Source organism: Eubalaena glacialis, chromosome 4 (assembly GCF_028564815.1).
Source record: "Eubalaena glacialis isolate mEubGla1 chromosome 4, mEubGla1.1.hap2.+ XY, whole genome shotgun sequence".
Classification (NCBI taxonomy): Eukaryota; Metazoa; Chordata; class Mammalia; order Artiodactyla; family Balaenidae; genus Eubalaena; species Eubalaena glacialis.
The window spans coordinates 63,950,385-63,975,530 of record NC_083719.1 but is presented as its reverse complement, the minus strand read 5'-3'; the positions used below and the strand labels follow the sequence as shown (position 1 = coordinate 63,975,530).

Below are 25,146 nucleotides of genomic sequence, written 5' to 3'. Positions count from 1 at the left end.
GTTTTAAATATTCATTTTCCTAAATTATTGTTATATTAGCCCAATGAAATCTCTTCTTTCCAAATCTTCTAGGTAAGTACAGTATTATAAGCACTCAATAAGTGTTTTTTGATTGGATGAACTGGAACATAAATCAATCATCATAATTTATATGGTAATCAATTCAGACCAAAGCAAAGAAGGATTATGAAACCAAAACATGAAATAATTTAGCAGAATTTTCATCTTAGAGATTAATTTTGATTCCAATGGCTTGTTTAAATTCATGGTTTTGTGGTTCCAAGATGTCATAGAAAACTCTTTTTTTGTCAAAATGGCTTCTAATAAAAAGTAAATCTTCAGTGGAATAGCTATCGTTATTTCCAGTCCAAACAGTCAGGCTGTACCTGCATTAAAATAAAACAGAATTATATAGTTAAAAGAGAAAGATAAGAAACAGCGATGAAGAATTCCAATAAGCCTAAAAACAGTTACTCTCATTTGTCTCTAACCCAAATTCACACAGAAGAAAAAATTAATTAGCACTGATGGAACTATATTTTCCTGTTTCATTCCTTCATCAACATCAAAGGGACTAGAGAGAATAAAATTCACACTGCTGTTGCCTAAATTAGGTACCCGCCGTATCTGAATTAATGTTAAATGCCTTTAGAAACCCAGACTGGTAGCACTAGAAATGGGTCCGATTTTGGACAAAAGAACTGAGGAGATTGTGTTGCTGATCAAGGAATCTGTTCCCTACACAAAAACCACAGCTCTAACCTGGTTTCTTCAGTAGCCAGGCCACAGTCAAAAGCACGACTGGAAGGGACAGTGAAGAGACACAAATGTCACTGATGTTCCCAACATTCATATTCACTTATAAGTGGCCCCGCTATCCCTTCCGGGGGTTTTCTGTATGAGATACAAGAATGCCAAGAGATGTCACTAAGAATGCCAAACAGAATAAACCTAGATCTATTTCTGGAGTTAAAAAACAATAATAATATATGCAGATTTATTATGGATATAAGAATGTGCTCAGAATTGTAATGTTACTTAAATCGTATATTTTCATTTCTTCCTGTGACATTACTATTACATTACTCTAAGAGTTTAGAGAAATGTGAAGCTGTTAAGTATTTTCATATTTATTTTCCTCATAAACATGTCAGAATCCAGGGAAAATCTCCAAAGCAGTTCTTCTGCTAATAATAAGAAACAGTCTAACAAATGTATATATTCTTGTTATACTGACACATTACTGTCCTTAAGGATGACGACACCATTCTGGAAATGTAACAAAGGAAAGTACTTTGGATTTTGTTCCATAGTAGTATTATGTGACAAACCAAAAAGAATTTTAAACTACAGTAGGGAACACAGAAAAAAAAAAAAATGAGAATTACTTTAAAAACTTATATTTTTGCTAAAATGGCATTTTTATTACTTTATTTGAGCACCATGGTGACAAACGTTATAAAAAGACAGATATGAATTTAGGTTAAAAGAAGTTATTCATTTTATTTCCAGTGTTATTTTGCCTCTTTTAATGCTCCCGCTACTGAATTTAAACTAAAAGTAGGAAAAATAAAATTGACTAAGGGTATTTTAAATGCGTTCATTCAAATCAATTCTCAGGTTTCATTTTTAAAGCTCTTTTCATTGTGAAGTAACATGTATAGGAAAAGATGCATAAAACATAAATGTAAGTTTTAACAAATTATTATAAAATGAACTCCAGTGTAACAAAACACAAATCAAGAAAAAACACTGCCAGCACCTCAGGAGACACCTGTATATCACTGCCCCATCACAACCTCGCCTTTCCCCCGGAGTCCTCACAACCTTGTCTTTTGGGTTGCCATCTTCTTGCTTTATAACCTGTATAACCTGTATAACCATCCTAGACAATACAGTTTAATTTTTGCCTGTTAATGAATTTTATATAAATGGAATCATACAGGATATAATTTTTTTGGTCTTGCTTCTTTTGCTGAATATTGTTTGTGACATTTATCCAAGTTAAAACATGTAGCTACAGTTTATGCATTTTCTTTGGAAAACAGTTTAGCAGTATCTACTAAAGCTGAAAATATGAATACCCCATGACCCAGAAATTCTATTTCTAGAAATTCCTTTCTGATATAACCTTTATAAATGCAGGCACAGTTGCACCAGGATGTGTGTGTGTGTGTGTGTGTGTGTGTGTACATTTATATATATGAATGTTCGCAGCAGCAATCTTTGCAATAGCCAAAACCATGAGATAATCCAAATGTCATTCAATAATAGAATAAGCTGAATGATGTTGAATGTTGAATGTTGTTCTCTTCTAGGAGTTTTATGGTGTTATGTCTTATATTTAAGTCTTTAAGCCATTTTGAGTTTATTTTTGTGTATGGTGAGAGGGTGTATTCTAACTTCATTGATTTGCATGTGGCTGTCCAACTTTCCCAACACCGCTTGCTGAAGAGACTGTATTTTCCCGATTGTATATTCTTGCTTCCTTTGTCGAGGATTAATTGACCGTAGGCGTGTGGGTTTATTTCTGGGCTCTCTATTCTGTCCCGTTGATCTGTATGTCTGTTTTTGTGCTAATACCACGCTATTTTGATTACTGTAGCTTTGTAGTATTGTCTGAAGCCTGGGAGTGTTATGCCTCCTGCTTTGTTCTTTTTCCTCAGGATTGCTTTGGCAATTCTGGGTCTTTTAATTTTTCTAGTTCTGTGAAAAATGCCATGGGTAATTTGATAGGGATTGCATTAAATCTGTAGATTGCTTTGGGTAGTATGGCCATTTTAATAATGTTAATCCTTCCAATCCAAGAGCATGGGATATCTTTCCATTTCTTTGAATCATCTTCAATTTCCTTTATTAATGGTAAACAACAAAGCTTTAATGGAATATATTACTAGAGAAATTTTTGTAACATTGGGGGTGGGAAAGAATTCTTAAACAAGACACAAAAATCACTAGCCATGAAGGATATGTTGGAGTAATCTGAACACATTAAAATTCAGAAATTCCTTCCATCAAAAGATACCATAAAGAACATGAACAGGTTAGGCACAGAGTTGTGGAAGATTTTTGTAAATCAAAAGGGCTCTAATACAGAATTTATAATGAACTTACCTATGAAATAGAAACAGACTCACTGATATAGAGAACAGACTTGGCAGTTGCTAAGGGGGAGGGAGCCTGGAAGAGGGATGGATTGGGAGTTTGGGATTAGCAGATGCAAACTATTATATACAGAATGGATAAACAACAAGGTCCTACTGTATAGCACAGGGAACTATATTCAATATCCTGTGATAAACCATAATGGAAAAGAATATGAAAAAGAATGTATATATATGTATGTGTGTATATATATATATATATATATATATATGTATAAATGAATCACTTTGCTGTACAGTAGAAATTAACACATTGTAAATCAACTATACTTCAATAAAATAAAATTTTTTTAAAAAGCTTTGTTGTTTACCTTTCATATCTAATAAAAGACTCTGAAAGAGATGAAGTTAAGAGAAACCCAAAATTAGGGACAGAGTTCCAAAACAAATCAACAATAACAAAAATAGGACCCCCCCCGCCCCCCGCAGAAAAAACAAACTAGACAGAGAAGTAGAAGAATCCACTTAGTGCAATGCCATGGAGCCAAAGGACAAGGGAGTTTCAAACTGAAGAGGGGGACCAGCAGTACTCAAATGTTGCAGAGGTTAAGAATTTGGCTTGAACAAAGTATGATCTTCAAATGAGAAATTTCAGGAGAGTAACTGACTACACAGAAGTGGAAGGTGAGGAAACTGAGGCAGTAAGTAATGAAAGAAATGGGATGGCAGGATCATCCTATTTGAACATGGCAGCCTAAAGTCAGCACTGCCTCCTTTTTCTCCTAGAATCACCTGAAAGTAACAAAAAGAACAAAAGAATGAAAATAGAAACCCCATCTTCAATGAAATTAAGAAAGAACTGAAAGTGCAAATTACAAAACAGGTGAGAAGGTTTCTAACAGCAACAGAAATTAAGGCCACATGTTAAGGAGGTGGAGAGAGTTTGCTCATGTATGCAGATTACAGAGAAAGCCTATAGGAGACTCTTCTGGATGAGAGGCATATCCCACCGAAACACTTCGCACAGTGGGAATGGTGTCCTTGAACTACAAGTGGGAGCTTTCCCGGATTAGATTTGGTCTCAAAAAGCAATGGAGACAAAGAAATAGAACAGGAAAGCCATAGTTGTAGGAATCAGACTGTTCCTGTGAAAACCCAAAAGTTTAAATTTAAGAGACACGTGAAAGATCTTACCTAGAGACACCACAACTGCTTATCTCCATTGACTGGGGAGAAGTTAAAGGCTAAACAAGTCACATGTAAGACTCTCTGGGTCATAAGGAGCATAGTCCTGATCCCTCTCCACTATGAACTTTAGGCAACTAGCTGGTCTAAAAAACACCTCACTTGGGCTTCCCTGGTGGCGCAGTGGTTGAGAATCTGCCTGCCAATGCAGGGGACACGGGTTCGAGCCCTGGTCTGGGAGGATCCCACATGCCGCGGAGCAACTAGGCCCGTGAGCCACAACTACTGAGCTTGCGCGTCTGGAGCCTGTGCCCCGCAACAAGAGAGGCCGCGACAGTGAAAAGCCCGTGCACCGCGATGAAGAGTGGCCCCCGCTTGCCACAACTAGAGAAAGCCCTCGCATAGAAACGAAGACCCAACACAGCCAAAAAAATAAAATAAATAAATAAATAAATAAAATCCAGCCATTCACATATAAAAAAAAAAAAGAGTAACTTTAAAAAAAACAAAAAACCTCACTTTCTTTAAAGCAGATAATCAGAATAAATTTGGCAGAGATTTTATACAAGAGAGTACAAGAAAATATAAGGAAAAACACATGGCAGATGGAGAAATAAAAACCTCATCATTAAAAAGAAACTAGCAGAAACTAACACACCATTGTAAAGCAATTATACTCCAATAAAGATGTTAAAAAAAAAAACTATCAGATAGCTGAAACAGATATAAAACTATTAAAAAAAAAAAGCCACAAAACAGATGAAAGCCATAACCCACATATTTTTTAAATGATGCAGCTGCCTCTTTGAAGAGCACAAAGCAGAGATACAAATTCATGGAAGAAGTTTCAAGACAACAGAAAAGAGATGATAAAATATTAATTGGCAGATCTTAGGAAAGAAGTGGAAAATTAATACTATTACAGAATATGGTGAAATCTGAAGGTATACTAGACTAGAGAGAACAGACATTGTTGAAAATATTGTAAGGGTCAGAGAAGACAAATTATAAAATAAAGTAAAATAAAATGCAAACAAATAAAAAGAAAGACTAAAGAGAAAACAATAGATACCAAAGACAGGCAAAGGAGATCTACATATTCATAACTGGAGTTTCTGAAAGAGAAAACATAGTGTTACAAAGGCAACAGAACAAGTATTTAAAAATACAATTCAGAGAAATATTACAGAAAAGAAGAGCATTTAAATCTATATATTGAAAAAAACTCCACATCGCTGAAAAAACTGGTATAGAATGGTCCATACTGAGACATATTCTAGTAAAATTACTAGGCCTCAAAGATAAAGAACCCTTTCTACATTCAGTTTCCCCCATTTCCCCCCTCCAAAATCAAGTCGCTTGTAAGGGCAAACAAATAATCAGGCTGGCTTCACACTTTGCCACATCAACACTCACATTAGAAAGCAGAAGAGGGGCTTCCCTGGTGGCACAGTGGTTAAGAATCTGCCTGCCAATGCAGGGGACACGGGTTCAAGCCCTGGTCCGGGAAGATCCCACATGCCACGGAGCAACTAAGCCTGTGCACCACAACTACTGAGCCTGAGCTCTAGAGCCCGCGAGCCACAACTACTGAGCCCACGTGCCACAACTACTGAAGCCTGCTGCCTAGAGCCCGTGCTCCACAACAAGACAAGCCACTGCAATGAGAAGCCCATGCACTGCAACGAAGAGTAGCCCCCGCTCGCCACAACTAGAGAAAGCCTGCACACAGCAATGGAGACCCAATGCAGCCAAAAATAAATAAATAAATTTAAAAAAAAGAAAGCAGAAGAGCAGGGCTTCCTTCGTGACGCAGTGGTTAAGAATCCGCCTGCCAATGCAGGGGACATGGGTTTGAGCCCTGGTCCAGGAAGATCCCACATGCTGTGCAGCAACTAAGCCAGTGCGCCACAACTACTGAGTCTGCACTCTAGAGCCCACGAGCCACAACTACTGAGCCTGTGTGCCACAACTACTAAGCCTGTGTGCCACAACTACTGAAGCCTGTGCACCTACAGCCCGTGCTTCACAACAAGAGAAACCACCGCAATGAGAAGCCCAAGCACCGCAACGAAGAGTAGCCCCTGCTCGCCGCAACTAGAGAAAGCCCACGCACAGCAACGAAGACCCAACATAGCCAAAAAAATAAATAAATTTATTTAAAAACAAAAAAGAAAGGAGAAGGGCAATGACTTCAAAATCCAAAAGGCATTGTGAGCCAAGAATTTTACAGCCAGCCAATCTATCATTCAATATGAAGTACAAAGTTGGACATTAATAAAGAGAGTACAGTCAACTCAAATTAGGTGAAGAGGGGGGTGAAGAAATATACTAATTTTATTATTGCTCATGGAAGTTAACGGGCGCTTGTAAAGAAGTAGATTAAGCATATTTTATAAAGTAGCAGTAAGAAATAACAAATAGGAAAAAAAACTAACTTACCAAATATTCAGAATTAAAAATACAAAAGAAAGAAAACAGCTACAGTGAAATGCTTTTTAAAGCTATAGAAATAGCAAATATGCTAGTTTTTCTTTTAAATGACAGAAACTAGACCAAACATATTTGTGTTATAAATAAATGTAAATAAGTTAAACTCTTCTTTTAAAAGAAAGACTGTTAGATTAGATTAATGAGAGCTAGGCATCTAGGCATCTGATAAGGAATTTAACAAGATGGAAAGAAAGAAGGCTAGAAAGAACCCTCAGGGGTTGGGTTGAAATTGGAAATATCAGTATGAACTCATGGGTTGGTTAAACACACACACACACACACACACACGCAAGTACACACACACACACAGATACAGAAATGTTTATAGACGTATAGGTAGGGGTGTGTATATGTATGTAGGTCTATATAGGTGTGTTTTTATATACATACATATATACATACACAGACCATAACTACACATATACATACACATATATTTTCCAGCTCTGTCCATTGAGAGGTCCTGGAAGCATTGACACATAGGAGCAATGATTATACTAAAATCCCAGATTTTGCTTTCTAAATACCACCTGCCGCTATAATCAAGCAGGGATCCTTGAAGAAGTGACTGATTTGAGAACTGGGACAAGTACGTGATGAGCTTGCCAAGAATGCAAGACCTGAGGTCTGTCATGAGGAAATATTGAACTGACGGAGATTGAGGACATTTTTCATAATAAAAGGCCTGTAGTCTTGAAGACTGTCATGTGTACGAGAGGAAGGGAAAAACTGAGGAACTATTTTGAAGGAGACTGATGCAAACTAAATGCAATGCATGTTCCTGGAGAGTTTCTTGGACCACAAGGAAATAAGAAGGATTGCTGGAATGGTTGATAAATTTGAATGGGGTCTGCAGACTGCATGGCAGTGTTGCCTCAATGCTGATTTCCCAGTTGGAAGGCTGCATACTAGTAATACAGGAGTGCATCCTCGTGTGGGGAAGTGTACACTGCAGTACTTAAGGATATGAGGCATCATGATAGGAAAAAAAAACATAGAAAAAAAGAGAGAAAGAGAGGTGGAGGCAGAGAGAGGGATGGAGGGAGAGAGAATGGTTAAACAATTTGGGAATCTGGGTAAAGGAGATGTAGTAGTTTTATGCAACTTTTCTGTATGTTTAAAATTATTTTTTTGAATGACAATAAATCAGCCTTAAAACAGTGAATGAAAAATAAAACTTCATAAATTTATTTTTCAAAGAAAAGATAAAGCAAAGTTATTCAAGCTAAACAAAAAGAAAGACAACGCGAATTTAGGTAAAAAATATCATTAAACAAGACCAAGAAGGAGAACTTTTAATAATAAGGTATAATTCTTCATGAAGATAATAAAACCTATATGAATATGGCCCAAATAACATATCATGAGCATTTAATAAGCAAAAATTATGAAGGCAGAAGAGGAAGCAGACAAAAACACTTTAATAGTTGGAGACTTTAACTCTCTTAGTCCGTAAGAGAGCAAGTAGCCAAAAAATTAAAGATGCCAAATATTTGCACACATGCAAAATGGCACACTCATAAGGTTATTCATTATAGCATTGTTTGTAATATCAAAGATTAAAAACATCCTTTATGTTCATCAATGGGGAGGCTGGTTAAATAAATTATAGTACATACATAAATACGATGCACCTAGAAAAGGAAAATGAGGAACCTTGAAAAAAGCTCCAAGATGTACTGCTAAGTTAAAAAAAAAAAAAAAAAAAAAAAGCAAAGAACAGAACAGAAGCAAGGTATATAATATGATACCTTTTGTTTTAAAAAGGAGGGGAAAATAAGAATCTATACTTGTATTCACTTTTATATGCATAAAGAAACTACTAATGTGGTTGAACAAGAAACTGACAACTGTGGTTAGTGAGGTTGGGCAGGACTGGGTGAATGGGAGAAAGGCTTTTCACAGTATAACTCTGTTCATTGGTTTTTAAACCTTGTGATTATATTACTTATTCAAAGAATTACATTAAAAATATTTCTAAAAGCAAAGAGTAAGGCATGAACGACTTAAATAACGTAACTAATAATGTATGTTATTAACCTGTCACAGAAACTAGTGGTTTTATTCTAATATCCAGTCTCCTTTCTGTCTTATAGCAATCCCCTGAATTCTAACTAGGCATAAGACTGTACAGAATAATAGCTACATATCCCAGCTTCCCCTGCAGCTACGTATAGGCATACGACTAACTTAAAGCCAATGAGTGTGTGCAAGCCAATGAGTGTGTCCAATGCCCTTGAAGAACAGGGACAGGCCCTGAGCCTCTTTTTCCCTCCATCCTACCTACTAAAACTCAGACATGGCAGTAATCAATCTGACCATATAGATGAGGTCAATATCCTAAGGAAAACAAGTACCAAGACAGAAGGATTTTGGGTCCCTGACACTGTGAAGGCATCAAATCCGCCCTGGCCTATTTATGCTTTTCCAGTTATGTGAGACAGAAACAAACTTAAGTTTAAGCTATTGTTAATTTAGGTTTCTGTTATAACAGCCAAACTATATCCTCATAAAATACATGAACTCATACAAATATCCATATATCAAACCATTAATAAAACCTTAATAAAGTCTACGAAATAGAAATAATATAGACATTATCTGATTACTATACAATAAACCTAGAAAACTATTAACCAATCCAAAATAAAATAATTCTACTATCTCAGTGCCTAAAAAATTTTCTCTTAAAACAACTTTTGAGACAAAGGAGAAAAAACCACAATTGCAGAATATTTATAAATTAACAGTGATGAAAACCTACACATAAGAAACAATAAGATACAGCTACAGCAGTGGTCAGAGAAAAAAGTAGAGTCTTAAATATTTATGTTAATAAATATAAATATATTAATAAATATAAAAAATGAAAATAAGCATCTAACTCAAGAAATTAGAAGAAACTACATGAAAAGAATTTTAAAAGATAAAAAGCAGAAATTAGTAAACCATAAACCAGAAAAATAAATAATCCAAGAGTTCATTTTCAAAAAAAAGAGAGATAAATCATTTTCTAGTTTAATCAAGACACAAGGGAGAAAACTCAGATAAACAAAATAAGGAAATTATTTTAGAGACACAGAAGAAACCAAAAGAAAACTATTTTAATCATCTGTGTGTAAATAAATCTTAAAACTTGGGTGAGATAAACAATTTTCTAGGAAAATACAATATATCAAAATTGGCTACCATACAGAAAATCAACCATTTACCATGTAAGAAATAGAAAAGACGTGTAAGTTAAGCTTTCCCCAAAGCACCAGGTTTAGATGGTTTCAATGTTGAGTTTATGAAAACTCAGGTACAGGCCTCATTTGAATGTTACTTTTAACATCCCAGAAAATGTAAAAAGAAAGAAAGGTCCCTAGATTTTTTAATGAAATATCCATGATATTGATACCTAAAACTGAGAAAGAAAAAAAAACTACAAACCAATCTCACTTTCAAATGCTGAAATCCTAACTAAAATATTAGCAATAAAATTCAGCAGTACATTAAAAGAATGATAAATTCTGATCAAGTGGGGTTTATTCTGTAAATGTGTGGATGGTTCAATATATAAGATATTAATAAAATTTATTTTATTAATAGACAAAGGGAGAAAATACGGTTATTTTCATAGAAACTGAAAAAAGCATTTAGTAAAAACTCAATACCCACAGGAATGTGGATACTTCTTTAATGTTTGAGTATATGCTTCCTTACTCTCTACAATATAGTGAATTATCAAACAGGGTCTTTTTTCTGGATGATTTGTGATCATTCTTTATTTGTTAGAATTCTTTACAACTATTTGACATATGTGTTGAGGATAGTTTTACCAGAACCTATTTTTATGTATTCAAGTGCATCAAACTTCCCTTTTAGAGCTTCTGGGTTTTGTGCCTTACTAAGAAGGGTCTTCTCCATTCTGAAACTATATAAAAAAGGAATCATCACTTGTGGTTTTTTTATGCACTTAATGTTTGTTGTTCAAGTCTTTAATTCATCTGGAATTTATTTTGGAGGAAGGATTAAGGAAAGATGTTAACTTTGTTTTTCCTACAATGTTGGCCTGTTGTCCCAACACAAGTTATTGAACTTTTGCTCCAGTGATCTGAAATACCAGCTTTTTCCTGTTCTAAGTTCCATGATAGAGCTGGGTTTATTTCTGGACATTCCCTGCTGTTCTATTGACTAGTCTACTGAAAAGACAGTATCAAAACTATTTCAATATCTGTAGCTTTATAATATTTAATATATGGTCCAACCAATTTTTATTACATATTAAAATAATAAAATTTTGGGAATTCCCTGGCGGTCCAGTGGTAAGGGCTTGGTGCTTTCACTGCCGAGGGTCGAGGTTCAACCCCTGGTCAGGGAACTAAGATCCCACAAGCCGCGCGGCCGAAAAAAAAAAAAAAAATTAAAAAAAATAATAAATAAATAAAATTTTTATATGGGAAAGACTTCTGGAATTATGACAGAATTCAAAGGGAAATTATTTTACCCACTTATAACTTTTTGTGAATGTATAACATAATGAAAAAAATGACAAACATTTACTGGGCACCTACTATGTGCAAAAGCTTTTGTGAGGAATAGAGGTGAAAGACATGATGTTAAGGTTCATCAAGGATCTTCATTCCAGTGAGGAAGTCCGAGCACTTACAGAATCAGTGTTCATTCTCTGTCTCTTTCTCTCACACACATTGTCTTTACATAATCAGTTTCCATCTTCTTTCTGTCTCTCACACACACTCACATGCACACACTATATTGTAAAACTTACACGTACCTGTTTGATTGCTTTAACAGCCAAAGTAACTGAGAACAAGACTGCCTGACTAATGCTGCTCTGACAGGAAATGTTACAAGCTGATTTAGTTCATTACATATATATTCCATCTCTTTCACCATTATCCAACTGTAACCTGAAATGAAAAGAAAGATATTTAACTTTTCTAACCAAAGTCCTACAAGTCAATTAAGTAAAAAACTCAATTACATATGAATAGGTAAATTCATAGGTAATTCATAAACATTTCCATTTGGATTCAGAGAAATTAAAATACCACTTAATGCAAGAAAAAATTTTGAGTGGAAAATGTAGATAAAAAATTAAATCTAAAGTCATGTCACAAGTGACCTAGAGCAATAAACAAAAAATTAAAACATTAGAAAGGAATTTATTAATCTCTCAAGTACAAAAAAGGAAATTCTGACATTATATTTACTTTAAAGATTCTAAGGCTCTGCATCATTAATATTCTCGATAAACTTAGATCTTCCACTTGTTGTTAAGTTTTCTTTTCCGAGAGAAAGAAAGAGTATTTACTAGCTGTTTAAGTAATAATTAACTTCAATTTTTTTTGGGGGGGTGGGGGTCTAGTCCAAATTACTTACACATTTTATCTAAAATAGAAATAGTGTTAAAATTGACTTTTATATATGTGTTTTATGTTTTAAATCATGTTTAGACATTGTGGAAAACATACCTGCCTGTTTATAAACAGCTTCAGAAAAAAATCTATATTTTAAAAATAGCCCCTACACTCTACCAAAAGTATCCATAGGTTGTAAAAAGTACTGGTCAGTAAAGGAACAATCTACAAAAAGCCTATGTGAATACATTAGTTTAGCAGCTAAATGCCTCATGAAAGAAGGGAAAGGTCTGCTTTCCTTTAAAGTCTGGAAAATTATATCTTTTTAATTAGAAAAAGGGGTTGCTAACAGAAGCTATACTTACATTACTTAAAAACTTATAAACTCTTTTCTAAATTTTGTAGCAGAAGAAGTAAGGGAGGATAAAACACATGTTGGTAACGACCAGAGGCCAGTGGGGGAAAAGCAGCCTGGAAACATTCAACACCAACATTAACTTAAAGACCCAGATATGGTTTAACTCGGTTCAAGTCTGAGATTAAAGCCAGAGTTAGACTAAACCGTGACTAAAAGATTAGAATCAGTATGGAGGCTATTAAATTGTTTCTAGTTTACCTTCTTTAAACACTCTGAATTATACGCTATATTCTTTACTGAAACTAATACAAATTAAAATGATTAGAAAATTAAAATAGAACAAATGTAAAGCATATTATTTTTTTCTCAGTCATATCAGTTGTTGGTCCAGGGGGTTATAACCTAAATGTCACTACTCAACAGATAGCAGTTACTCTAATCTCATGTTAGATTTTAAAACTTTACATCTAAAAACAATAGTAGCAAATAAGTAAAAAGAATGCCCTGAACACAAGATAAAGGCTAACATCTCCACTGGCTCTAAATAACTTCTTGGTTAATTATTTTTACCATGTGTTCAGGTGTCCCAGAGCATCTGTTTGCTTAATGGCTGTTTACCGGAAAATCACTACCTAGGAATGTATGAATAAATAGAAAGATGAATCCAAATAGCATAGTAAGTTTCAGCCAGGAGAAAGAAGCTGAATATCAGGTCCATTTGTAAGAGTACATAAAGAGAAAGAAGAAATCCAGCCTAGAGGAGAGAGTCTCATGGCCTCACATACCCCCTGTCTAGCCAAAGAGAGCTTAAGGGCACCAAGGTTCCAGCAGCCTACATTTGGAGCTCCTTCTAATGTCTAGGGAACAGAATCTGTACTGTTCAACCGTACACCCACCGACTTCTGGCCTCACATTACTTGAAAAGTTTTAATTACCACTTCTCTATCTTTCATCTGACATAGGGAGTTTGCTCCAAAGTAAAAGGAAAGAAGAAAAGAGTATAGAATGTTCTACAAGTTCAAAGAGACCAATTCAGGATTCGTTTGTGTATGTAAAGAGGCAGCTTTGGTTATTCTAGACCTTGCAAATAAATATTTTCCATGGAAGCTTGGTGACAGAATGTCACCAATGAATGAGTATCTATCTGAAATAACAGAAGGAAGAGTCATACACACATCTTTAGGGCCAGACCTTTCTCTCCATTAGGCTCTTAGATTTTGTAGAATGTGTTTTTGGTTTTGTATTAAAGGTATTATTTTTATATTTGAGTATATTTTAATTTGACCAAAAAGGAATACATTTAAAAAATTATCACCTTCATTGACTTTCTCAGGATGCCATCCTGTTGTCCAACCTAGGGAAAATGTCACATCTGGAAAGAAGGATGTCACAGTGTCTATAAAAGGTTTTGCATCCACTACTCTGCTATTTCCATTTGGACCAGGAAGAATATCAGCATTAATCCACACTGGACGCTTCAGATGCCTCTTCACATTTTCCAAGAGCATCATGGATGGTTCTACAGCTGCCAGACTAAAGACAATTTGTTGTCAATGAGATATATTCCTAAAGTAAAAGTAAAAAGTTCTTTTAGACTGGTGGCTTTAATGTTGTCAAATTCATAATAAAAGTATAATACCATAATGCCTGAATTAAACAAAATCAAAGAGCAGATAGCACTAGAGGGGAAAGCTAACATGTGCCATATCTTAAAACGTTGATTTATACTTACTATTCATGAAGGTACCTAAAAGGGTCTATAAATGTATGAATAATGACACTACATGTAGACAGAGGTTTCAAAACTCTGTATTAGGATCACTCAGTATAAAAACAATTTATGAAAAGACACAAACATTCACTCATCAGAGAATGTATAAATAAGATTTAAAAATTAAATACACTCATAACCTGCAAATTCAAGTTTATGAAAATACCCAAAGTGCACTCAGGCCCCATGTCTCTAATACCAGCTCATGACCTTGGAGAAAAGGGCCTCTTTTCCTTCATGCATACTTGTGTGAGTCTGGACACATAAACACATTGCTAAAAATGATTGCCAAGTGTAAAATTATAACATTTCTTTAAAGCTTTTATAAACTTCATTTTTTCCTTTATTGTAAACACCTTTCCTGGAAACAAGAGACAACTATAGTTTAGTTACTTTTAAAGTAAAAAGCAGCTTCAGTCTGTTTACTTCCCTACATCTTTTCTAACGGACACATATATCTTGAAACAATAAGATTTTAATCAGCCTACATAATTTTTACTGATTAAAAATACATACACAAACTTTATTGGAAAGCTACACTACTTATAATTCTGAATGTCTTCTGAACCTTTAAGGCCTACGTTCATTTCTAAGAAAATTAGCTTTTAGTGAATACAGCGATGGGAGGCTAAGAATCTGGGAGGCGGATACTGGAAGCGAGAACATTCAGCACCTCTCCTCACATTTCCATTTTTCTTCTTAATGGATTGGAGTCCTTCTGCCTATGCTTCTACCACTCTTCACCTCACTCCTTTTGGGCCTCCTACTTTAAGAGCAGAAACTGATAACTTCATTAGTTATAGGGTCATATTTATTAGTGAGCAAGGATACTGTTCACTAAAACCAGAGGAAACCAGACTCTCTTTCACTCTGCTCCCATGTAATAAACTGCTTTTTTCTCACTCTTATGCCCCTGAAATGGAGGGCCTAGATTTTAGTGGATTGATAAACTCTAATGCTAGACCTTACAGACTCTAATTTAGATGCTGTCATTTCTCTGTCTCAAATGCTTTCTGCCTTGAATGGTATCAATGCCGTGTTAAAAACCACAATTCTGAGATCTGGCCAGCTGTACTTCCTACAAAATTCCCCCATTTTTAGTAGCAAACAACTTGTATCTATTACTCCAAAGCTTGCTTGTCTGCAAGTTCCACAGCAGCAGCCAAGTCCCCATGGGGTTCTGCTCTTCATGGGTGGAGTGGGAGGTAACCTTGAACTAATCCACCCATGTCTCCTCTCCTTTTCCAGAAAGGATTCTTATTTCTTAAGAAATCTGGTGTCTGTGGAGGTTGGGTTAAACACTAATTTCCAGTTTACGTTTGGGAGGAAGCTTCTTATGCTTTCTCAATTTAGTAAGCTGACATCAGGCTGTTTAACAATGGTTCGCCATCTGATAGTATCTAGTCTCAGCATATTCTCTCCCAAACTGAAATTCCACCAGCATATATTAAGTGTCTACTACATGCAAAACACTGCACAGTTAGACATACAGAGCTAAGACACAGAACATAATGAAATAAGAATTTAATGTACATATTCTGTTTTATATGTAAATATTTTAATTATCACTAATATAGACTATAGTAATGTCATTTTCCCTTACCAGAAACTTAAATAAGAAAAAAAACCCCTATATTAAGAAAAACACAAAACTTTACTAAGAAGAAAACAACTTTTTGTTGTAGTTTTAATTTTCTGGAGCTTTACAAAATAATTAATAAAATTCCTCTGGAAGAGTAAATGTGGAGGAAAAGCCATAACATTTTTGGGGGAAAAAAAAAAGACTGAGGATGAACTTTGCCCAAGAGCAAGATACAATGTTTACTACAAAGAATAACATACTATGTTCCTAGCCTGGAAGACTCAATATTATAAATATTGCAAAATTACACTTCGTTCCCAATTAATCTATAAATTCCATGTAATTCTAATTAAAAATATCAGTGGATAACATTCTCAATCCTTACATGTATTAGCATTAAGTTTCCCATAAAGAACTGACAAAAGGTTTGCCAAAATGATCATTTGAAGAGGAGGGTTCTAATCAGTATACTACCTAAAATTTCTTTTTGGTAGTACTTATTTAGGAAATTCCAGGGAAGAATATAAACTTAGCTCTTATAGAATAGATTTTTTTTCTAAAAAGTTACTTGGTAAGTCAAACTTCTCAGTACCTATTTTCCTATTAACTTCGTTTAGAAATTGGGGCTAACAAAATAAAAATCATACTTAAAATGATAATAAACCATTTAAAATTACATTCTAAGGTAAAATTCCAGATAAAAAATTTAAATCATCATATATTACTTAGTTATTACCTGTATACAAACAAAATAACTCAGAGGCACAAAACAAGAACTATTAAAATTTGACTATTAGGTCATTCAGCTACTCTTACATATGTAGTGCAGAGTTCCGGTTCAGAGTGTGAACTCTTCAGCCAGGCTGGCAGCTCTCCTACCGATTACGTGACCACAAGCAGGCTACTTACCCCTCTCTGCCTCTGTTCCCTCATCTGGAAAATGAGAATAGGAATAACCTACTTCTTAGGATTGTTATGAAGACTAAATGAATTTACACATTTAATGCTCTTAGAACAGTGTCTGACACACAATAAGTGCTTATATAATTGTTAGTTAAATTCATTCCCCTTCAAATATGTTATGACCAAAACTCTTTTTTTAATGGCACAGCCTTTCAGTGGTAGCTGCTAGCGTTTAGGAATGAAGGAGCTGGTCTGACTGGTGAGGAGCCAAAGAATATATTACAGAGAGCAAGTCTACGGGCAATAGAAAACATCAAAAAAAACCTGAGCACATGAAAAGGCAAGGAGCTCTAAAATTCGGCTCACCAAGCATTAATGATTAAATGCTTTATTTCACGGTACAGAGAACACTGGACTGGCTCCAGGAAACCTGGGATCTGGTCCTAGCTCAGCTCTCAAGCTTAGCTATTGTCACTTAACCTCTCTAGGACTAAGTTTCTTTGTCAAGAAAATGGAGTTGGACCATTCACCACTCTAAAAGCTTTAAGATCTTGAAACAGCTTTCATTCACCAACAGTGTAAAGAGGTTGACTGGTACACTCAGGCCCACAACAACTGATTAGAGTAATCTTAAAAACCCTGTGAGTAAGAGCTCCAAATCCTTACTAATTTCTTGAGATAATTCAATTTTAAAATATTGTTCAAAGATAAGGCAGGATTACCACACATCCTAGATTTTCATAGCAGTTGCCTTCATGGGCCTTATGGTGAGCTTTTATGGTGTCACAATAAATTCCTGGCTTTCCTTATAATTTTTATACTGCCAAAATACCACAGAAGTAAAATTTTCCGTGATAGCCACAGGGAAGGAAACAACACTTAATCTTGCTCTCTTCATTATCAATGTTTCCAAAATATTATTTTTAAGAAACTCTTCAGTTATTAAAGAATTCTAGATAATTCCCCTTCCACAAATATAATAACACAAATCAAGTAGGAAATGCATTAACTACCCCAACTACTGCCAAATCTCTCTCTCGAACTACATTTTAATGAAAGTGGTATTTTAAATTTACCGTTCTACTATTACAATGGTCACTTATGATAACTTCCTTTATAAAAATTAACTTAATTTTAGCCTTAAAGGGTTCCCAAGAAACAATTTTAGCAAACAACTCAGTGTGTCTTTGGTCCATTCCTGAAACATATTAGTTTGCAATTCCATTTTCAGTTTAGATAAAGTATAAAGTTATTTAGTCAGGCACAGATATATGAAGTTACTGATTTTTTTTCCATATTGTTATTCTATAACAACTAGGAGACTGAACATGTTTGTAAAAATACCTCTTAAAATCCAGTTTGATGCCTTTATTGCTTTTTATAACTTCAGCCAGCCATTCCTGTAAAGTATTATCACTGTTTGTTTCAGGAGGATGAGCCATGATTGGCTGGCCGTGTTCTGATCCATCGCTTGGAAAAATGACATCAGCCTCTATCATATGAGCAGTACCTGTCCAAATAAAATAACTTACGTTAATGCTAATAAAATAGAGACTGTAGGAGATGGCATATTCAGTATCCTTTTGAGGAAGATAAAAGGAAGGAAAGAAAATAAAGTTTACTGAGTAAAGACTAAGTGCCAGGTACTATGTCAAGCCTTACATGTTGCACTTATTTGTTACACGTGAGCAAATAGGCAGTGAGGAGTTCAATACCGTTGCCTAGGTCACACTCAAGCTGTTGTCCTAATATTTAATTTCCTCCCAGTATATGGCAAAGTGAGAATACAAAGGGAGGCTTAATAAGTATCTGTTGACGCTTCTGAGAACAAAAATAGTACTTTTATCTTCTCACTCCTCAAATTAGAAACTACAGATGTTTATTGTTTATGTTTGAAATTGTATGTTATAGATTCAGTTCCTTGACCTAAAACTTGGCTACTATTTAAAAGCACACATCCCTGGAATGGGTAAAGAGCTTCACCAGTCACTTAGTGTGAGTGTGCTTAGCAGGCTCTGATAGACTAAGTCCAAAGATGGCTGACAACAATTCCTCCCATACGTACGTGACTCTCTCCTCATCTCTTTCTCCTCCCCTTGAGTCTGGGCTGGTTTTGTGACTTGCTTTGACCAGTGGAAGGTAGTGGAAGTAAAACTCTCAGTTCTAAGCCAAGCCCTTAAAAGGCCTGGCAGGTTCTGCTTTCATCCTCTTGAAAGCCAGCCACCATGTAAAGAAGTTCAGGTAAGACTACTGAAGACTCAGAAACCACATGGACAGAGAGAAGCCTCATGGAAGAAAACTAAGACTTCCTGCCCGACAGACAGCATTAAGGTCTCTGACACGTGAGAGAGGCCATTTTAGAATTTCTAGGCCCAGCTGTGCTCCCAGCCAAATGCAGCAACACGAGTGCTCCCAATCTATACCACATGGGACAGAAGAACCACTAGCTGACCCACAAAACCATGAAAAATGATAAATCATCGTCATTTTAAGCCACAAAGTTTTGGGGGTAGTTTATTACACAGCAATAGAAAACAAACATAAATAGCTACCTGGAAGTGGGGCCCTGCCATAACAAAAACCTGAAACCTGGGACGCTGGTTTTGGGATCCAGCAGATTCTAGAAAGGCACTGTTAAAGCAAGTTAGAAGAGCAGTGAGGAAATTCTTTTCACGTAGTGGTGAAACTTCTGATAACGTTGGCACTTGTAGCAACTGGTGGAAGATAGAGAGGGTGCCTAGTAAATTTGCGGATTTGGCTAAGGAGGATTCCAGGCAGAATGTTGAAAATGCCAACGGGGTTTCTTTTAGCTCCTATGATAAAGAATGGGAAGAAAGAACTGAGTTAAATAATTAACTATTTACATTTTAAGCAGTATAGAGAGGAAATATTTCCAACTTAGGACTTGTGCTGAGTTAGAAAATAAAACCATTCTTTCCAGCTGGCAAAAGATTCTCAAAGTAGGAGAAAGCCTCAGGTCAAAAGTCAAATCCAGGATGCTGTTAGTAAACCATGGCCTCGGGATCAAGACCAAACCAAGGATACAGCTACAAGACCCTTTATTAAGACTTCAGAAAGATGATGCCTTGGGTACCCACACAGCTAGACAAAAGAACATTATAGAATCTTAAGGGTGTTATCCCATAGCACCCTAACTAGCAGACCAAGTAGAGAGAGGCCTACCCCAAAGAGATCCGGCAATAATGTTTTTGATTAAAGGGATGGTTTATAATTTGATATATAGAAAGACTAGTACATTTTTAATAGAGCTGTATCCACTTGGACCTGAAAAAAAAAAAAGAGAGAGACAGTTCAAAACGAAAAGAAGCCTATGAACTCTCAAATTTCTATAGGCAGGAAATAGGCTGAAAAAGCTACCCAGCTGCATATATATAAGCCATTTTCCAATAAGCATATGAAGAGATGCTCAACATCATTAACCTTCAGGGAAATGCAAATCTAAACTACAATGAGATACCAATTCACAAGTACTAGGAAGACTATAATGAAAAAGACAATAACAAATGTTGACAAGGACATGGGGAGATTAGAAACCTCATCCACTCTGTTGGTGGGAACGTAAGAAGGTGCAGCTGCTTCAGAAAAGCTTGCAGTTTCTCAAAAAAAGTTAAACAGAGTTATATTTGAGATGCAATAGGTCAAGCTTCTGTCTAATTTCATAAAAATTAAGCAAACATGACTTCTCAATAAAGTGGTACTTAGCACAATATATGTAGGCATTCCATCTTCTCTATCAATGCAGTTGTAAAGGAGCATATAGGCCTTGGAATTCCTTAACAGTAATAGTCAGTGTCTCCATTTATTAACTCCATTCATTTCCCATGAATAGAAAAAAAAATCACTAAATGGCAGTGACAAGGAGTCTCAGGTCCCATGTAAATTATGTTCCTGAAGGTCTCTTTTAAGAATAAGAATGGGGCTTCCCTGGTGGCGCAGTGGTTGAGAGTCTGCCTGCCAATGCAGGGGACACGGTTTCGAGCCCTGGTCTGGGAAGATCCCACATGCTGCGGAGCAACTGGGCCCATGAGCCACAATTACTGAGCCTGCGCGTCTGGAGCCTGTGCTCCACAACAAGAGAGGCCGCGATAGTGAGAGGCCCGCGCACCGCGACGAAGAGTGGTCCCCGCTTGCCACAACTAGAGAAAGCCCTCGCACAGAAACGAAGACCCAACGCAGCCATAAATAAATAAAAATTAAAATTAAAATTAAAAAAAAAAAAGAATGGAGCACCGTGATGAGGAGTGGCCCCCGCTCGCCACAACTAGAGAAAGCCCTCGCACAATAAACGAAGACCCAACACAGCCATAAATAAATAAATTAATTAAAAAAAAAAAAAGAATAAGAATGGAAGCTAAGCAGTAGGGGCAAGAGATCATGGTGGCTTGAACTAGGATGATGACAACAGAGATGGAGAGATGTGGACTAATTCAAAATATATTTTGGAATAGAATTATAATGTCTGGATAACAGAGCAGATGCAAGAAATAAAGAAAACAAAGAATAGATGATTCCCAGATTTCTGGCTTAAGAATACATGGGGAATTCCCTGGCATTCCAGTGGTTAGGACTTGGCACTTTCACTGCCGTGGGCCCTGGCCAAGCAACTAAGATCCCGCGAGATGCGTGGCGTGGCCAAAAACAAACAAACAAACAAACAAACAAAAGAATCTATGTGGATTATGGTGCCATTTACTGAGATAGCAAAGATTATAGGAAGTACAGGTTAGTAGACATAATTAAGAATTTCATTTTGAATAATTTAAATTTGTGATGCATGAGAACTCTCTAAGTGAAAACACCAAATAAGCAGTTGTACAGACTAATACAGAAGAGAGGGAGGCCTGGCCTGGAGACATGTTTGTGAGCTGTCCAGCCTCTCTCCCTATTCTCCCACCCCTGGTCCTTGGGTAGAAGCCTTTTGAAGGTCAGGGAATGCTTCTGCTTTGGGAGACTGTCTGGTCACCATATTTCCCAACTCAGGGAGAGCCAGATGAGGAAGTCTGCACATCAAGATTATCACTCCAACCACAGGAGCCCCAGCTTGTGACAAGAGCCAGACAGTAGAAAACAGCTTTGTTTTTTCTGATTTTCTGCACAAGAAAATCCCAAATAGTTGCTACTCACACTCAAAACAAAACTCAAAGAAATATGTTTATAGAAATGAAGTTAAACTTATCTATCTTGCCTATACTGTTTACATGCTCTAATGCAGCAATTTATTATATTTTTTAATACATTTAGTTGATGACTATAGTCACACTTTTCCTAAATATGTTACAAAGCCTTTTTTAAAAAACTACATGTTTTGTTCTCAAAACGACTTGATGATTTCAATTTTTTAACCAGCGTTTCTTTTAATATATATTTTTAAAAAATCTACACGCAGAAATGTTATAACAAAAAAATTACATTATATGTAATAACTTTTTTAAACAATTTTAACTATTCTGAGGTTGGATGTGTTGACAGTGCAACACCAAATGGCACTCTTACACTGTTCCTCCTGTACTTTGTTTTTTTAAAACATAGATATTGTTGAAAATCCAGTATCACATGTTAATCAAAATAGAAACAGCTTCATTAATAACAGTTGTACTAAATTTAAATATTCTGGGAGAAATAAGATAAACCAATGAAATACATGTCTCCAGAAATCTGTTTTCTTTCCTTTGGACTAGAAAGAAATTGCAAGACTACCCAGAGCTGAGAAAAGGGACTGGATGAAAAACAACCCCCAAACTATAAAACTTGGGGCTCTTGTTGCCTAAGAGAAGGTAAAGAGGATATTATCTGAAAACTAAGTAACCCATAAAAAATTCCCAGATCAACACCAGACTTCCAGCAATTGGAAATGACTTCCATTAGTCATTTTTAAAACTTGGCTAAAAGTAAATGATCCATAGTTAATTAAATTATTTCTAGGTATGAGGCTTCTGCATTTACTATTACAAATTGTAAATTTTTAAGATTCTTTCCAAATTTTTAGTTGCTATATAGAAATAAAATTTATTTTCTGTTTTGATTTTATACTGTCAAAAAAGACAGATTGTCTAAATTAACCTATGAATTATAATCATTTATCTGTAGAATCTTTCTGATTTACTATATATGCAACCATATTGTCTGTACATAACAGTTGTATTATTCCTATCTTTTTTCCATTTAAAAAAATTGATATATAATTCACATACTATAACATCATCCTTTTAAAGTGTACCATTCAGGGCTTCCCTGGTGGCACAGTGGTTAAGAATCCGCCTGCCAATGCAGCGGACACGGGTTCGAGCCCTGGTCCGCGAAGACCCCACATGCCGCGAAGCAACTAAGCCCATGCGCCACAACTACTGAGCCTGCGCTCTAGAGCCCGCGAGCCACAACTACTGAAGCCCACGTGCCTAGAGCCCGTGATCCGCAACAAGAGAAGCCACCAAAATGAGAAACCCCTGCACTGCAACGAAGAGTAGCCCCCGCTCGCTGCAACTAGAGAAAGCTCATGCGCAGCAATGAAGACCCAACGCAACCAAATAAATAAAATAAATAAAATGTACCATTCAGTGGTTTGAATATTCAGAAAGTTGTGCAACCATCACCACCACCACCTAATTCCAGAAAAATTTTGTCACCCCAGAAAGAAATGCTGTACCCATTAGCATTTACTCTCTAGTCCCTATTCCTATCAGCTCCAGGCAGCCACTAATCAACATCTTCCTGAAGCATTGCTTTTGCTAAAATTTATTTATTAAATAATCACTGTTTGGTTACTATGTGCTAGGCACTGTTTAAGATATTAGGGATATTAGAAGACAAGGTTCTTCCCTTTGAGGAACAAAGAAAAGCAATTTAAAAGAGTATCTTTACAATAAAAGAAATACATATTTAGATACATTATCCAGATACATAACTAAGATGCAAAAAATGTGTAAATTTTTACAATAAAACACAAGGTTACAAGGAATTCTTCCTGTTGGAACAGGGCACTTCAAGCTATGCCCTACTCCTCTGGTGATATGCTTTCATTCTCCTGAGCTGCTGCAGCCAACAGGGGTACTTCATAGGAAAAGGCTAACTAAACTGCTATAGTAATCATCTGATTACAGATGGAGTTAGTAAACCAAAAGGCTTGGTTTCTAGCCTAGGCATAAATATTGCCCAGGGCATTATAAATTAGTATTCAATGGGTTCATTCATCCATTCAACAACTATTTATTGAGCTTTTCCTTAGTATACTGTGAAAGACACAAAAATATGTATGTACGACATACAACCCCGATCTTAAAAATTTTACCTAAAGCACTACAATATATAAGCAAATGTAATAACATACGAGAGTTTTAAATAAGGCATAGAAACGGTAAATCACTTCTGGAAAATGAGAAAATTCTTCCATTATGGAAACTTGTTCATTTTGTAAATAAAATGAGTTCTTTTACAAAAATGTTTATGTTAGCCAAGAATCTACACTTGAATCATCTAAGTCTCTGGCACCTGCAAATATGACCAGATATTTTTTTTAAAAAGAGTTGACTTCATCTATAATCTAATGTAAATACAAGTAACTAATGACTTACTTCTCAGTGCCTCATTCACTTGCACCTTGTGGTTAGCCGCATGATACCAGATGATCTGGGCGCCATCTTCTGTTGTGATCTGGTTATTTCTGAGAAAATATTCCAGTATGTTTTCACTCCAAGATCCTAAAATAACAGCATTTATATTAAAGAGAAGTTTTTATAGGGTAAATTTTTTTAATAAAAAAAGGGCACAGCATATATTGATAGAGAACAATAAAGTAATAAAACTGGGAAAATATAAGATTTTTAAAAATTAAGAACAAGTATTAAGATGTGGCAAGTATAAAAATATATATTTATAAATAAATATGCTATTTATGATGTAAGTAATAATTAGTAAACATATAGGATAGTCTGAACCTCAGAACTGTGAGGAAATATGTAGGAAGAAAAAAAAAAACTGGTAAGCAGCAGATATTTTAAAGCAGGAATTTTCACATGGTATCTTCTCCAATCCTGGCCCCATAAATAAGTAAGATGTATATAAAGCCAATGCTATGTTAAAAAACTTCTAAATTTTGTAGAACTTAATTATCTTCTCCACCTGAGGCTCCATTCTATATTTATATTAACCATTTAGAATCTTAAATTACACATTTAAGCATATTCATCTTCAAATTATAAATGTCAACAACACTTACATGAGTGACTAAGTAAATCCTGAGTTAGTATTTATAGATTTATCTAGCATGTACAAATATACGTAATTCCCATAACTATCAACTAGTTTTTGACAGACCAGATTTTTTTCTTAATTAGGCATTAAAATGTGAGTTAACCAAGACTAAAATACTT

The 25,146-nt window shown here is 35.5% G+C and overlaps 1 protein-coding gene across 2 annotated transcripts in view; it reads right to left on the bottom strand.

Moving 5' to 3' along the window:
* Positions 1–211: 211 nt before the first annotated feature.
* The window catches only part of FAM151B (family with sequence similarity 151 member B), a 31,876-nt gene continuing 6,941 nt past the window's right edge, over positions 212–25,146 (bottom strand). Inside the window, exons 2-7 of one of the 2 annotated variants that reach the window (XR_009700742.1) lie at positions 24,349–24,474; positions 18,104–18,269; positions 13,819–14,036; positions 11,560–11,695; positions 763–894; positions 305–386 (exon numbers count right to left, since the gene is read on the bottom strand). Coding sequence is in view for 1 of the 2 variants with exons in the window: in XM_061187952.1 (XP_061043935.1) it covers positions 227–386; positions 11,560–11,695; positions 13,819–14,036; positions 18,104–18,269; positions 24,349–24,474 (806 nt within the window). In the remaining variant the exon portion in view is untranslated. Of the gene's footprint in view, positions 387–762; positions 895–11,559; positions 11,696–13,818; positions 14,037–18,103; positions 18,270–24,348; positions 24,475–25,146 lie in introns of both variants that reach the window. The other variant, XM_061187952.1, reaches the window with a different exon arrangement.